We start from the raw sequence: 17,609 nt of genomic DNA, 5'->3' as shown, positions 1-17,609 counted from the left end.
TCTAAAACGTATTATTGAATAAATAAGTAAATAAATAAATAAATATATACGACAATACACACATCGCCATGTAGCCCCAAAGTAAGCGTAGCTTGTGTTATGGGTACTAAGATGACTGATGAATATTTCTATGAATAATATACATAAATACTTATAATATACAGATAAACACCCAGACACTGAAAAACATTTATGTTCATCACATAAATATTTTCCAGTTGTGGGAATCGAACCCACGGCCTTGGACTCAGAAAGCAGGGTCGCTGCCCACTGCGCCAGTCGGCCGTCGAATGCCGTTGTGAAATAAAGAAATGCATGACTCCTAGCGCGTTATGTTTCCACTCGGAGCTTATAGTAGTAGGGCCCCTGGGATCCGTCTTTCGATGACAAAAGTTACCTATACTTGTACCCGTTTTCACTAAACCAAGGAAACTCTTAAATCGGATGCCTTTGATTCGGGTGCATAGATGAATAAAAAGATTTCACCAACTCTTTGATAAAGACTAACGACGCGTTATCTTTAGGGAACTCTTAAACTGGCACTTGACAAATGAAAGAAAAATATAAATTCGGTTTTTTTTATAATAACCTTAAATACATACGAAAAATGAAAAATATGATAATTCAAAAACAAAATATCACACCATTTGGCAAGAACCATAGACAAGTTAGGTTATATGAGTTGCTAAGTGAAAATCGATAGGTGAAAGTTATGACTAGGAATCTTCTTTGATTAGGAGTTACTTAATTAAGCATCGTCGTTAGTGAAAACGGGCATTCAAGTGCTATAGGGCATTTCTAGTGCCTCATTAAGATATCTATATCCAAAACTCTTGACAGTTTTTATTTTGACTTATTAGATATGTTATAAAAGGTTAATAAACTGAATGACTTAACTACTACCGAGGTTTGAACGGTCTTCATGAGACATACAATTTAAGGCTGTGCGAACTCGTTTTTCATCTCCTCAGCTTTTTTTCTCCGCCTGTGTATAATTGGCACAAAAAGCCACAGTGCCGCGCCGAATATCAAAATGAAACCGAGCGTGACAAATAACGACTTATATGATTTCGTATATTCGAACCACGCGCCGCAAATCGGCGGGCCGAGCAGCTGTAAGATGCCATTCATAAACAAACTTATACCGTACGACGACATGAGTCTTTCTGTACCCAACATTTCGGTCATCACTAGTGCTGTAACTCCCACGTTTATACCACTCGCAAGACCGAAAACGCAGCAGAACGCACTGATCGCCGAGTAACTAGATACCGATGGAATCATACTCAGACTTATACCAGATAAAAGTAAGCCAGTTATGAAAAAATAACGCTTCGGCGTACTAACCACATCAGATAATGCGGAACCGCCGATCCTACCGACTAAATCCAACGCCGATATTATCGATAGCAAATACGCTCCCAATGATTTATCGAAGCCCTGCTCTTGAGCGTAAGACGGCACTAGAATTATGAAGTTCGTGTATGAAATGGCGCAAGTACAGTTCGATATTAAGATAACTAGATAGATTGGGTCTTTTAATAGCTGCACATCGAAATAGCGGTTGGGTTCTTTCTTCGTTTCGTCGTCTCTTGGTCGTTTCTTGCAACCGCAGCAATAGCTTATGGGTGCTAAGCTATCTGTGACGGATTTCAAACTGAATTGCGACGCGAATTCGCTAGGTTTCTCGAATGCTGACAGCGTTGAACCGTGGAAAGGTGTGGACATATACTGAAAACTTGAGGTAGACGGGCTCCGTTTGGGAGTTTTTGGCACGACCAATTTCTTACCGAACGCTTCTTGAGAATTCACTCTGCTTGGCTTCCCTTCCGGTACGGATTCTAAAAGAGATAGATTACTGGGTAGATGATTAGAGATTTTGCTGGATATATGCTGCAGGCCATGTTTTGATGTGGCGGGTGTCGATATTTTTCGAGACCGGGTATTATCGATATGGGAGACGTGCGCAACACTAGCTGAGCGCACGAAATCGTTTTTCGGCGATTGCTTTTCGTTTAATGTTGCGTTGGAGTTCTGCTTGAATATAGGTGGGCTGCCATTTTGGTATTTCTCCCCACAGCTCTCCTCTGGTGTCAGGATAAGCTTGGGATTTGTCTCTTCCAACTCGTTGGGATCTTCCTCAGCAAACGGCTCCAGCTGTAAAGGATGGTAAGATGAAAATTAATAAAGTCATATTGGAAAGGGTGTCAAAGTCAAAGTCAAAAATATCTTTATTCAAGTAGGCCACTTTTGATGCGTAAATAAACTTTATCTTATTGATGAATACATATTTGTTTACGGTGTGGCTCTACTGTAAAAAGTTTATTTACTATTCCACTAAAAATTAGCCCATGATTGCAATTTTATCTGGTGGTAAGAGAAAGAATCGCCTTAATCGGAATTCTAGTGATTCCGAAAGAGGGAAAACGTTTCACGAACTCTTATGTGACGTCTAAACTTGCGTCACCGATTCGGCGGAAAGTTTAGGGGACTCGTAAACTGACACTTGATAGATGAAAAAAAAAAAGATATTCGAACATTTTTTAATAACCTTAAATCGATCCGAGAAATGAAAAATATGACAATACAAACACAAAATACAACACCTCGTGGCAAGAACCATAGACAGGTTGTATGAGTTGCGTAGTGAATGGCGCTGAGGGCAGCGACTGTGTTTTCAGAGTCGAAAAATTAAAAATGTTTGTGAGATGAACATGAATGTTTTTCAGTGTCTGGGTGTTTATCTGTATATTATGAGTATTTATGAATATTGTTCATAAAAATATTCATCTGTCATCTTATCACCCATAACACAAGCTACGCTTACTTTGGGGCTAGATGGCGATGCGTGTATTGTCGTAGTATTTTTATTTATTTGTTTATCAACCTATTACTGGCCAATTTTTTTGGATTTGATTTCACTTAGTGTCTAATTTATTTATTTTTGACATGTATTTATTTAAATTGCATTAAATTTAATTTTGTTAACTGATGTGCTATGGGTAAAGCCTGAAATAAACGATTGTTATTATTATAAAAATGCTATCATTTATTCGTTTTTTTTTTAAATTCTATACAATGCTTAAAAAAAATATAAAACACTATTAAAAATTTATAAGGAAAAACATCCAACCTCCGCTTGCGGGGCTTTTGAATTCCCAAGCAACCGGCGGTCAGGGCTCCAGAGTGAGGAACCTCCTCACAATACGCGCCGTTTCAAGGACTACTGCCTTCTGTATCCGACCCTTGATCCAACAACCAAGCGAAAGTTTCTTAAGATGTTGGTCGAAGCTTTTCGCGAGAAGACCATTGACTGAAACGACGATCGGAACAACAACGGTCGACTCAACATTCCACATGGCGGTAATTTCGTGAGCAAGGTCCAAGTATTAAGATACTTTATTTATTATGAAGTTAGGTAAATAAAAGAATAATAGAAATACACAGACCTACCGACCTATTCAGCGGTATAAAGCAAAAAAAAGGTGAGAAGAAAAAAAAAGATAGCCGATTATTTTCCATTAAGAAACTGTTAGTACCAGCCGGGTTGGAAACATGGTGATTTACCCCCGTGCCTCGTAGAGCACGTCGAGCGGTCGGTACTGCGCCTGATATCTTGTCCGTCGTGTCCGTTCATCCGATTACGAGAGTAACATCGCCATCTAGCCCCAAAGTAAGCGTAGCTTGTGTTATGGGTACTAAGATGACTGATGAATATTTTTATGAATAATATACATAAATACTTAGAATATACATATAAGCACCCAGACACTGAAAAACATTCATGCTCATCGCACAAACATTTTCCAGTTCTGGGAATCGAACCCACGGCCTTGGACTCAGAAAGCAGGGTTGCTGCCCACTGCGCCAATCGGCCGTCAAATATAAATATACTTTATAAATTTAAAATGCTTATAAAAATTGAGTGTCGGTTCCGAAAAATTTTTGTATGCATTTTAAATTTATAAAATAGATAACTCCTCCAAATGTAGATAAAAACACTAATAAAAATAATAAAATTATAAATATACTTGTGTTATGTTTTAAAATTAAACAAGTTAAATATAAGAAAATATAGATTTATTAACACAAAATATCTTCAATACTACGACCTTATTAGAATAAAATTCCATAGAATTAGATAACAAAGTAGTAGAAAAACAGTTTAGTATATATTAACTTCGATTACAATAATAATAATAATTTGAAAATAAACAAAACATGACTTCACATAATTAATATAACGTTTTAGTAATAATATATATAATTACATTGCATTAAACTCGAAAAAAAATTTAATTTGTGCTTTAAAAAGGTAACATTAGTAATTTATTTAATAAAATATAAAGTCAAATTTAATACAAACTACCTCAAAATTTGAAGTAAATTTTCGAGTTACAATAATAATCATTTGGGAGTTTGTGCTTTAAAACTTTTAAAGTAAAGTATTTGCGTACCGTACAGGTTTTTAGACGCGTAGGTGAGGTTCATACAAGATGATGTTAAGTTACGAGTCCAAAATACATTATATTTGTGCTTAAATACGTTTAAAGTTCTGATTGTATGGTTTTTAGACTAACTAACACGCAATAAAAATTTAAGTAAAGGAGATGTTAAGTTACGAGTCCAATAATCCGTATAACTTGTAATTAAATACGTTAAAAGTTCTAATCGTGCACTTGTACACAGATTTGAAGACGCAACAGATTTTTAAGTTACGAGCCTACAAAATAATAATAATTTATGCTTAAATTAATTTAAATATTTATAGTTGTAGTGTAACGTCAATTGTATTTTGTTATTATTATAAAGAATAGAGGTTACTCAACGATAGTGCGAGAAAATTGAACAAGTCGTGTTCCGCACACAGACAACGCGCGAGTGTATTGAAGTCTGATTTCCGACGTTGCTGGCACCATTTAAATATGGTTGGCTGTTTTTTTGCTATATCGGATATCAAAAACAAAATTATTTCTATTGTGCAGGAAAACGCAAAGTAAATAAACCGAGATAAGAAAGTATTCAATATGAATATGAATCTGAGGGCAGTATGTGGTGTGGTGTCGACTGTGACGTCGACTAAATTAAAACTAACGTCTGATCTTATCCCTGTTGGTATCATTTTGTGCCTAAGTGAGAGAGGAATGGTCTTACCCCGCTTTGAACCATGTCTCGCAAACAAAAACCGCTCCAACGAAACCGTGATAATAAAGAACAGGTGTAGGGAAGATAACTCTTAGCATAAGATTTTTGAGTGCTCATAACATTTACTTATAATGTACTAGACTTTCAAACTTTTGCCCGCGGCTTCGCTCACGTCTAATTAGAATATAATGGTCGTGTTGAAATTTTGTCAGAATTTCAAACCCCTATTTCGCTATTATACGTATTTTCAAAAATCATATAATAGAGGAAGTCTAGTAATCCGTACGATTTCGTAGCATTTCAAGCGTATTACGACCAATAAAACAGTACAGGAAGCCGATCTGTATTTAACATTTTAGTCTATTATTAGGTCAGAACAATGAAATAACCAAAGTGAATTATTTTGTAATAAATATTTTATGCAAGTTTTTTATGCTTCACAACATAAAGTGTTATAAAAGTTAAAGTTAAAGATAGAAAAACATAAATAATTTTAGCTTATTTAGTTAATGCCCTTTAATCCTGATCAATTTTCAGGCCTCATTTCTCATAAGAGAAGAGAGTTATACAGTGAAAACCCACGGTGGGTTTTCTCTTTCATGCGACATAACGTAATAAAATAATTAAATTTTTGACACAATGGAATGGAAACGGAATGAACATTAAGTTGGCCACATATATCACATGAGTTGAATATTTTAGAAACATTAAATTAAATTTTTTTTTTCCTACCTACGTTCCAAGGTTTCTACGACGATACAGTTAAAATAAAACCCGCAGTTACCTACGCAGCCTTCAGTAGAAACTTTAAACGGACTACCTACGCAATAAGAGTTCTCATTTTAAATTCTGAACGAGTACAAACATACCAACTTTCCGCTTTAGGCACAGGTAACGAGACATTTAAATATGCAAGTCTATAATGTAAGCGTTCTGACTCGCGCATTATTATTATAGATAGTGAACAGGAATTTCATGTCCTACCTATGCGTCATTTTAAAATGAAGAGTAGTGAAAGATACATGATTTTACGCACGAACGATAAACGAGTTTTCAAAATAAAGGTACACATGATTACAGGCAGGAAAGTTAAATCTTCAGGCGATGCGACACTGTCGGGCTGTAAAGTAACAAGTCCGAAAACTAGTCACTTTACATCCCGACTTGTAATATTGTGTACCTTTCTTTTAAAACTCGTTTGGCGCTCCTGCGTAAAATCGTATCGGGATGTAAAGTGGCGAGTTTTAGCACTCGTCACTTTACAACCTTAGTTAATAGAAAGCAGCAGATAAAACTACCCGGCGATTAGATTGTGCTATATGTAAAAAAAAACCAGTTAAAAGCTACACATTAACAGGTACTCTAAAATATATCCTTACTATGTATTAGTTTCAGTTACGAGTACTTAAAGACGACCAGGATAATTTGCATGTGCACTTTAACTCCTGACGATATATGGCCGGGATGTAAAGTTACGAGTGTTAAAATATACTATATTAAAGTAATAAAAAATAATAGAGAGTAAATAACTTTATAATTCGTATGGCAAAGGACAGTCAAGAAATCACAATTCAGTAATGTGTTTTTCATTTCGCTATAACGTTATCGTTAGCTCTAACGATAGTAACGTTATATCGATAACTATATCAAGCGTGCACTTTATATAAGCACAAAGGCCTGCCTTAAAAAAAATTATAACCAAATTACGGCCTTTTTAGTCACCGTCCATTTTTGTACAATAATCAAATTTTTAAAGAACATTATCCGTCTTTTACACATTTTTTGGTCCAAAATAGAAATTGCAGTCTACTTGTGTTGTTTTTTTCTTTGCTGGCACTTTTTTGGACAGTGGACAGATGTGGACCAAAATGAATCATCCGTTTGACCCAAATATGGGTGTTTATCTTTTTATTAAACTACATATGTCTAAACCTTACCTAATAAGTAACTTTTTTTAGTGAAAAAAGTTTAATATAAAATATGTAATAATAACATTTATAAGTTTTATCTATATATAAACGTTTTTGGATTGTAAAATTGCTGATTTTTAAGATGACTTTTTAGTCACTGCCCCAAAATTACTTCTTCGGGGTTGTATTTAACATATTTTAAGGGTTTTAATTTCAATGGTACTATCGACCTATTTTCTTATACAAAATGGGTTTTAGAGCACAGACTCACCACGCTGCTTCTATGTGGGTTGGTGGGCTTAATGTGCTTTTTGGGTTACGAGAGTGGATACACACAATTTCCTAACTTTTATTTTCTTTATCAAATGTAAGTTTGTGAATGAAATCTCACCTGATGGTAAGTTACGGAGTTTTTTTTATCACACACACAGAATAAAAATATTAATATAATTCAATAAAAGTGAACTCATAAACAAAGACGCTCTTTTGATAATCCAAAATTGACTAAGTAAATAAATATACTACAATGCCATCTAGCCCCAATGTAAGAGTAGCTTGTGTTATGGGTACTAAGATAGCTGATGAATATTTTTATGAATTTATTACACATAAATACTTATAATATACAGATAAACACCCAGAGACTGAAAAACGTTCATGTTCATCACACAAACATTTTTCCAATTGTGGGAATCGAACCCACAGCCTTTGACTCAAAAAGCAGGGTCGCTGCCCACTGCACCAAACTAAAAAAAAACAAATTATCACCTATTCCTATATATTTTTAAAAGATCCATGCATAGTTAAACCTGGAAAAAGTTTGGGCAGAGATTAAAAAGTCAACCTGTATAAACAAAAAATTATAATATAAAAATAAGACGTAGAATATGAAATCAATAATTATTATATTAACTTTAATTAAATCTAATATAATATATATTATGATATGTATAGTAATTGGTTATCCCAAAGGTTTCTTATTTAATAAGAATCTAAGTCAAACAGCTTTCGCATACTTGCGCAGTAACTAACTAAATTTCGACCTTATTTTATTGCAATAGAGTTCTTTTTTGTAGTAATTATTTATGGACCAAGCAGATCGCTTACCAGATGGTACTATTTTATAATATTCTGCCTTCTTAATGCCTATGCGACCCTGGTACAAGTAACACCCTACACAGCTTTGGCAGGATACATTTAATATATGTAACTATATAGTTTATATGCTATTTTCTGGCAAAAGCCACCCACTGCTGGACAAAAACCACCTCTCCAATAGGAGACAGGTATATGGGACTTACACCCACCACGCTTGTCTAGCATAACTTTGATTCTATGCTTTGTTACAGCACGTTGCGTTCTCTAATTTCTTTTTCTTATGTCTATTTATCATCGGCATAAACAACCATAGAGAAGCGCCTATAATGAAAATGAAGCCGAAAGTTACGAACATATGCGCGTAGTTCTTGTCGTGTTCGTACCATAGACCACATAGAGGCGGGCCGATCAGCTGTAGCAAACCATTGACAAACAAACTGATACCGTAAGTCGACATCAATCTATCCAACCCCAGAATTTCAGCCATAACCAAAGTTGTAACACCGTTATTTATTCCGGAAGCTAAACCGAAAAACGCGCAAAAAACACTAATAGCAGTATAAGAGGTCAAAAATGGAATAGTAGCTAGGCTGATGCCGGAAAAAAATAAACCCCCGACGAAATAAAACGACTTCGGCATATAGTTTAAATCGCAAAGCGCGGAGCCCCCGATACGTCCGACCAGGTCGAGGGCCGAGACCGTACTGAGTAAATACGCGCCTCTCGCTTTATCGAAACCGATGTTTTGTGCGTGCGAGGGTAGTAGGATGATAAAATTCGTGCAAGAAATAGCGACTGTACTGCTCGATATTAAAATGACAAGATACGTGGGATCGCTCAGTAGAGTGATATCAAAGAACTTGTTCTTTTCGGCGTTCTTTTTGCGTTTACAACAAAAACAGCAAGAGGCGACATCGGCGACGCTTTCCGTTATAGATTTTAACGAGAACTGCGATGCGAATTCGTTGGGTTTCTCGAATGCTGAGAGTGTCGAGCCGTGGAAAGGCGTAGAGACGTACGCGAAGCTTGATGTCGACATATTTCTCTTCGTAACGCTCAGTTTTCTTCCGAAACCCTCCTGGGAGTCTAGTTTCTTTCCTTCCGGTATACCGTCCACAGCGATGGAGCCTGAGCTCAAGGTGTTTTTTGTGATCGGTCGTGTGTACGAAAGTTTCCTTTTGGATACGTTGTAGCGTAAGTTTTGTGACGAGTTCATGCAAATTTGACTGTTATGCATATGCGTTTGTGATAGGTTTTTGGTTGAGTTCTCCTTGCTCAGACCGTCCGGTACGCCATTTTGTTTCTCAGCGACTGTCATGTAGTAGGCGTCGATGGGTTCCTCCTCTTCAAATAGAATGTCGTCCTGAAAGAGAAACGTGCGGTTTTTATTATCCAGTGACATGTGGATAAGAACTTTTTGTTATAATTAATGGTTAAAACACACCGGAGTGGGCGGCTTGACCGGAATGGTTAACTTGGTAAAAATAGAATTCGTGTGCCGACATTAAATTTAAAAAAAAAACCATTTTATTCTTGGATACTATAAAATTTCATTACAATATACATAAATTTATTTTATTATTTGTTTCAGAGATTCCCTAGACTTACAAACAAACCAATTTTACCTTTTCACTCGAAAGTCTTCAATCTTTTTGCTACTTTTTAGTGTAAAGTTTATTTTAAATTGTTAAGGAAATAACGAAAAACACACTTACATAAAGAATATCTCTTTTTATTTTGAGTGTTTTTATTGTTATTATTTTATCGCACTTGTGTTTTTATATTGTTAAAGCATACTTTACACAAGTTAGAGAAATGGAGTACACTAATCTTTTACATTTTTTTTTTTTTTTAATTGACTTTAACCTTGGAAGGTATTTAAGGATAATCCCCAACTAAAAAAAAACAAAGATTATTTTAAGAATTGCCGCCGACTCCGGTGTGTATGTCTTTAAGCCATAACCATAACCCCTATTATTTTAAAAGCATTAAAGCACGCGTCACCAAAGTTGAACATCTGCGTCGCTACTGTACGCTTACATTGCGTAATTAAAGGGTTTATTATCGCACTATACAGTGTTTTTATAATAAAACATCGACAGCCTACTTAATCTATCCGATCTTTATTTTTATTCCATTACAAATTAGCCCTTGACAGCAATCTCACTGGTAGGACTGGATGATGCAATCTAAGATGGTATCGGGCTAACCTGTTGTCAGTTATATTTTAGCCCTCTAATCGGTTACTCATCATCATACCGAAACGCTAAACCGGTTGGAGGCGGGGCGATTCCCATACTAAACTAAAAAAAAAACACAAAAAAATCGATAAAACATAAAAATACCCCGCTATTTCCTAATCCTTATTTTTACTGCGCCACTTATTTTCACTTCGAACTTAGCCAAATATAACTTCCCTCGTATTCAATTTTGACAACTCTTTTGTCAAAGTATACAGTCGTAAAATCAGTTACGGTAATTTATGGAGTACACTGACCACTGATCTTCTACTTATCTATCTATATATATTACCACTGGATAATCCGCTAATAACTTACTCACTAACTAATTTCCTTCATAGAATTTCTTGAGCATGAGATCTTTTAATTCAATAAGACGTATACTCAGTTACGACAGTACTAAGCTTCTACTATAACTATTGGTGATATAACTTCCTACAAATATTGCCTTGGATATGAAATCTCTCACCTCAAACTATTAAGTCGTATATTCAGTTACAATAATTTTCGGACTATTACTAAATACCTATCAAACACTGATCTTCTATTATTAAAGTCAAAGTCAAATATTTCTTTATTCAAATAGGCACATAGATGGCACTTTTGATGCGTACATTACATGTAAAATATGACATAGGAGTGTGTTGATGGCGATAAATAAATTCGTCAACTTAAAACTAAAGCTACGAGGGTTCCAAACGCGGCCTGGTCTAAGAAGAAGCCCACAACAAACTTAGCCGGTTGTTATTTTTTTTTTGTTATCACCATCTCACATTGTCCTTTAAAAACTATTAAAGAAGCAACCTGGTAAGAGCAATAATTTACACCCAAGCATTTTTATCGTTGACGTAGTCCTTAATACTATAAAAGGACTTTTCTATAAGCTTACGTTTAATTACAAACTTTGAACGTTTTCAGAGACATCTCCAATATATCAACTGGTAATTTATTGTAAAATTGTATACAATTTCCTTTAAATGAATTACTTATTTTATGTAGTCTAGTATATTTTTGCTTCTAATGTTAAGCTTCTAATATTACCCAGTGGTAAGTAAATAAGTCACTAATATAATTTCCTTTACAGATTTCCCTCGACATGACATCTGTTAACTCAACGTATATATTCGTTAAGTTAGTTACTATAATTTTTGAATTATTCTTAAATTACCACTTCTACTATAACTATTGGTTATGTGTCCGATATAACTCTCTTCATAGAATTTCTTGGAAATTACATGCCTTAACTAAAACTATTAACAGTCGTAAACTCAGTTACGATCGTTTTCGGACTAGTCATATATAACCGTCAGCCACTGATCTTCTACTAATACCAATGGTTACGTTTCTGATACAACTTCCTTCCTTCAAAATTTTCTTGGACATGACATCCGTCAACTCAAAGTACACAGTCGTAAAGTTATTTACGAGACATCGCACCGGAACGCTAAATCGCTTAGCGGCACGTCTTTGTCGGTAGGGCGGTAACTAGCCACGGCCAAAGCAAAAAATTGGTTGCTGTCTTTTTGTTTCCCATCAATCGATTGACGCCATTTTGGTCCAGCAAGTGTGACGCTGTAATGCGAGTGTCAAAGGAACTAAAAATGTAATTACTAAAAACCAGTACATTATTAGTTCCAGAACAAAATTTAAACTTTTATTTGTATTACGACCCGGTACAGTGTTAATAAAAAAAGGTCTGTGCCATCACCATATAACACCGAAAATCCAGTTCAGTAAAAATAGGTTATAATATACATAAAAAAGAAAAGAAAAAGCATCTAATAAAACCTCGTTTTAAAGTATTAATAACAACTGCTAGTTTTTTAACAATTATTATAACTTAAAAAAAAAAAACACAAAAAAACGCATAATCACTTTCGTAGTACAAAAAATATTAAAAAAAACTACGATTAAAAAAAAAAAAAAAAATAAGTGCGTCTCTAATTTTTTTTTTGAAAATGAAGCAAGTTGAAACTTTTAGGGAGAAAGTGATTATTGCTGTGGAAAGTGAATGGATGTTATTGTAAAGTGAAGTGAGAATGGAAGCAAAGTGTTTAAACGTTGGTATTTTTTTTTTATAGAATATATACAACGTTTTAAAGAATTCAGCCGGGTTAGTGATATTTAGAAATAGTTTTTTTTTAAATTGAAGATTACAGATTTTAAAAAACCCCAATATCGAGAAAAAACATTTTTTCAGGCTCATTTATAAACCTGTGATTTAACACAGGTTAAAAAGAAATTTTAATTCGTCGAGACAAGCTGTCAATGTCAAGTGATTGTCAGGACTGTCAGTTGTCAAATCACGTGAGATTGGCATTCTGCACATCGACAGTTAAATTCTTTAAACTCTCACAAGTAGCAGAATTAGAATAAAAAAAAATAAAAAATAGATTTTATATAGCCCATGTAATAATTTCTTTTTCTACAAAGTATATTTTTCTTTATTAATTAAAAAAGTGTGGTTCACAAAAATAAATATTGAAATGGTGGTTATACTTTTTTTTTTTACTCTTTCACACTAAGGCTTTTTGTTTCTGCTTTAAAGACACGACTAATAAAAAAACCACTGTACTAATACTATTCTAGTTTCTGTGAATAGCGAGTTATTACTCTGTAATCCTTTCTTTGGGGTAAAACCCTTTATTTTGACTAACCCGACTGGTTTAAAAGTGGTCAGTATGACAATAGGTCAAAGGATAACATTCAAGGTCACACCCCCTACACCTTTTTAAACTGTTTGAAGTGTCGTGTGTTAGTTTTTTTTTTCTAAAGCGGATGCATTATATTATTTTATATATACAAGAGTGCAAAATAGCAACATATTTCTTTATTTGAAGCAAACCTATTCCACTATGCGATCCTAGTCACATAGTGAGAGTTACGAGGTATTTGAGAATTAAAAAAAAAGAATTATCGGTTTTAAAATTAAAAAAAATAACTTATTGTGATAACTACAAATCATATTCTTTATTATTGATGATAAGAACGTACCGCATGACCAAAACTGTCATAAATGTTAGCTCTGGACCCAGACCCAAGACCCAAACAAATGTGGATGTTTTGTTTGTAGCAATATTAGACAAAGTCAAAGTCTAAAACTAAAGCTACGAGGGTTCCATGAAGCCCACAACTAATTTAGCCGGTTGTTACTTTTTTTTTGTTATCACCATCTCACATTGTCCTTTAAAAACTAATTATTTATTTCTCTAAAAGTAATTATCTTTTATTACAGTTAAATGTAGTATATAGCAAAGAGAAAAACAAATATCAATAATATAACGTTAACGGTATAGTTACCGCGTTTCGATACCAAAATTAAAAAAAAAAAAAATACATTTTTTCCAAGTAGGCCAAATTAATAAGCACTTTTGAAACCTCAAGTCAGTCTGTTTGTAGTGACTCTACCACCGGTTCGGAAGGCAGATTCCACCGAGAAGGGCCGGCAAGAAACTCGGCAGATTGCTCTTTTCCAACATAATTTTAAAGTTTAACAATCTTTAGAATTTTTCTGTTTCGTGAGAGATGAGAGCGGATTGGCCTGCTTCCAAGCGGCCTTGTCGTTAATGAATTCATCAATCGTGTAGTAACCACGATTTGTTAAATGTGTTTTAATATATTGCTTATAAAATATATAATTTCTAATAGATTTGCTTCAAATATATCATTGAACGGTACAAAACATAGTATAGTATATATGTATATATTATGTAAAGGGTAGCTTACTTGATGGAATACAACTCACCAATGGGAAGTGCTGTGGGAGTACTCGATTCATTTTCAAAAAAAAAAAACACTTTTCAAAACCAATTCCAAAAAAGAATAAACACACTTTTTTTTTTTTTTTATCAAAACATACATTTTTAGTAAACAAAAAATGTGACCCGTAGTTTAGTATTCCGCAACGTTTTTTCTACACACAAAATAAATCGTTCGTTATATTATTTTAAACTTCGATCAAAAGTTATGCGAAAACGAACAGCAAAAATGCGCAACTTATGTTCTCTATACTTAAACTGTTTTGGTGCGTGCTGGGATTCGAACTCGGCCCCCCGAAAGTGAAGTCGAGCTCCTAACCACTGCGCTATCACCGCTCAATAAGGATTAATATTCTATTCCAATTCAAAAGCACTTTTTTATTCGATATTAAATTCGTGATTGAGGCTTCTCTGGGATAGGTAATATCGCTTTGCCAGTGGCGTGCACTTCATACAGGCACTAAAGCACTGCATACCCTAAAATTTATATATATCTCCTAGAGCAGGTGGTATTTTACCGTTTTATGTCATTTTCCTGCTGTATGCATACCCTGGTAAGAAACCAAGTGCACGCCACTGCGCTTTGCGGACAAATGACAGCATAGCTAGTAAATAGATTGATCGAAGTTTGCACCCAATTCTTTTAAAACATCAATAGTAATAAATGTAAAAAAAAAAAAAAAACACTTATTCTTATCTTGCCACATGTCAAAAATTCAACAATTTGATCATATTCTTACTAAAGAAAAACTTAACGTAATTATAATTCCGTCCCGTCAGTAGAACTACCTTCATTTTTAAAATTTATAACCAAAATAATTTTCATATAATAAATAATAAATAAATAAATATACTACGACAATACACACATCGCCATCTAGCCCCAAAGTAAGCGTAGCTTGTGTTATGGGTACTGAGATAGCTGATAATTATTTTTTTTATGAATATAATACACATAAATACTTATAATATACAGATAAACACCCAGACACTGAAAAACATTCATGTTCATCACACAAACACTCTCCAGTTGTGGGAATCGAACCCACGGCCTTGGACTCAGAAAGCAGGGTCGCTGCCCACTGCGCCACTCGGCCGTCAAATATTTAATATTTATATATACAACGTGTAATTAATTAGGTACGCGTAGGTACTATGTCCGTGTCGGTTTTTTATCTTCAATACGGTTGTCACGAGTAAACACTAAGAATGTTTTGAAAAAACTAAATAATAAATAAATAAACTACAACAATACACAAATCGCCATCTAGCCCCAAAGTAAGCGTAGCTTGTGCTATGGGTACTAAGATGACTGATGAATACTTATAATATACATATAAACACCACTGACACTGAAAAACATTAATTTTAATCACACAAACATTTTCCAGTTGTGGGAATCGAATCCACGGTTACCTCGCTCTGAGGCGTTCCATTCAAGGCTTGAGGTGCGAGCGAGAGCGCGGAACGAGTGACAAAGAGGCACAGTCGGCCTCCGCGTTCGACATCTGTCTCTCTCCTACTTGAGTGAGCGATGCGTCCGCGTGGACAGCTTCTATACAATACATTTACATGTTTTCGGCAAGGATGAAGTGCAGTGAAAAGTGAATGTGGTGTCAATTGTTTATGGCAACGATAATATCTATCAAACGAATAAAATTAAATGTTTCTTTTGAAAAATGCAACCATTCCATCAGTATTTTATTACGACGTCACGTTCAACTATAGTCAGTAAGCCGACTTTCCAGACAACCAATTTTCTATTTATTTACTTATGCATCCTTCAAAATGCATATTTCGTAATTCGGTTACACGTTGTATACATATATATTTATATAATTGGCGTATATACAGAGCAAAACTTCGCTGGGCATGCAAGGAACACGATCTGTAACATACCGCCCTGTGTCCATACACCTGAGACGCAAGAGCAAAAATTTTTTTTTTTTTTTTTTTTTTTTTTCACAGTTTTTGTTTGTCAGTCCATTTGTTTTTTTTTAAATATTCTTCCTTTGGGAAAGAATAGCAGGACACCTCCGACATGGTGGTCGGAGACCTTTTAATTCTTTGTTTAATTTTAATATACCAATTTCTTTTTTAATTTAAATTAGGATTGTCCGTTTGTTCCGACTAATCTCTGTAATAGCTGGACCGATTTTGAAGGGCCTTTTATTGGCTGTTAGCTGATGTAATAAGGAGTGATTTGGGCTATGTTTATTTTAGGAAAAAATATTTTATTATTTCCTGAGATTAAAAAAATTAAGGACACATAAACAAAACTTAACTGGAAGAGTTCTATTTAAAAATTACACTCGATTTTTTAACCTCAATATACGAGTTATTCTTTAAAATAAAAACGGACGAAGTCGCGGGCGGCAGCTAGTAAAATATAAAAACGTAACTTGACCTCAAAAAGATCCCCCCTTAAACTAACCTGAGGGCAATCTTCGTCTTCTTCGATCTCTTTGTATTTCTTCACCATATGCACTTCAACTGGTTGGAAGAGCAACGCGGCGGCCCACACGTTCAGCATTATCCCGCCCAGAATAAGCACTGCGCCACTGGGGACAAACATCCATACTTATATTGTTAAACAGTAATATAATTTACTAAACAGTTTTAAATGGTGCAAGCAGCGTCACAGGTGTTTAACCATTTACTAAATATAGCATCACTATGTAGACATCAGCCCCCTTTAGTGTATGTTGTGTCAAATGGTGCAAGCAGCGTCACAAGTGTTTAACCATTTACTAAGTATGGCATCGCTATGTAGACACCAGCCGCCTTTAGTGTATCTTGTGTCAAATGGTGCAAGCAGAGCCACAAGTGTTTAACCATTTACTAAGTATGGCATCGCTATGTAGACACCAGCCCCCTTTAGTGTATCTTGTGTCAAATGGTGCAGGCAACGTCACAAGTGTTTAACCATTTACTAAGTATGGCATCGCTATGTAGACACCAGCCCCCTTTAGTGTATCTTGTGTCAAATGGTGCAAGCAGAGCCACAAGTGTTTAACCATTTACTAAGTATGGCATCGCTATGTAGACACCAGCCGCCTTTAGTGTATCTTGTGTCAAATGGTGCAAGCAGAGCCAAAAGTGTTTAACCATTTACTAAGTATGGCATCGCTATGTAGACACCAGCCCCCTTTAGTGTATCTTGTGTCAAATGGTGCAGGCAACGTCACAAGTGTTTAACCATTTACTAAGTATGGCATCGCTATGTAGACACCAGCCGCCTTTAGTGTATCTTGTGTCAAATGGTGCAAGCAGAGCCACAAGTGTTTAACCATTTACTAAGTATGGCATCGCTATGTAGATACCAGCCCCCTTTAGTGTATCTTGTGTCAAATGGTGCAGGCAACGTCACAAGTGTTTAACCATTTACTAAGTATGGCATCGCTATGTAGACACCAGCCCCCTTTAGTGTATGTTGTGTCAAATGGTGCAAGCAGCGT

The 17,609-nt window shown here is 35.0% G+C and overlaps 1 protein-coding gene across 3 annotated transcripts in view; it reads right to left on the bottom strand.

Moving 5' to 3' along the window:
- Nucleotides 1-625: 625 nt before the first annotated feature.
- Nucleotides 626-17,609, bottom strand: part of LOC120635623 (monocarboxylate transporter 13-like) — a 62,068-nt gene continuing 45,084 nt past the window's right edge. For 2 of the 3 annotated variants that reach the window (XM_039906651.1, XM_039906650.1), the window contains exons 7-8: nucleotides 16,586-16,712; nucleotides 626-2,157 (exon numbers count right to left, since the gene is read on the bottom strand). In XM_039906651.1, the coding sequence (XP_039762585.1) occupies nucleotides 937-2,157; nucleotides 16,586-16,712 (1,348 nt within the window). In that variant the 3' untranslated portion in view covers nucleotides 626-936. Of the gene's footprint in view, nucleotides 2,159-8,449; nucleotides 9,517-16,585; nucleotides 16,713-17,609 lie in introns of all 3 variants that reach the window. The other variant, XM_039906652.1, reaches the window with a different exon arrangement.

The sequence above is a fragment of the Pararge aegeria genome, chromosome 27, assembly GCF_905163445.1.
Source record: "Pararge aegeria chromosome 27, ilParAegt1.1, whole genome shotgun sequence".
NCBI lineage: Eukaryota > Metazoa > Arthropoda > Insecta > Lepidoptera > Nymphalidae > Pararge > Pararge aegeria.
This window is presented reverse-complemented; position numbering and strand designations above follow the sequence as displayed.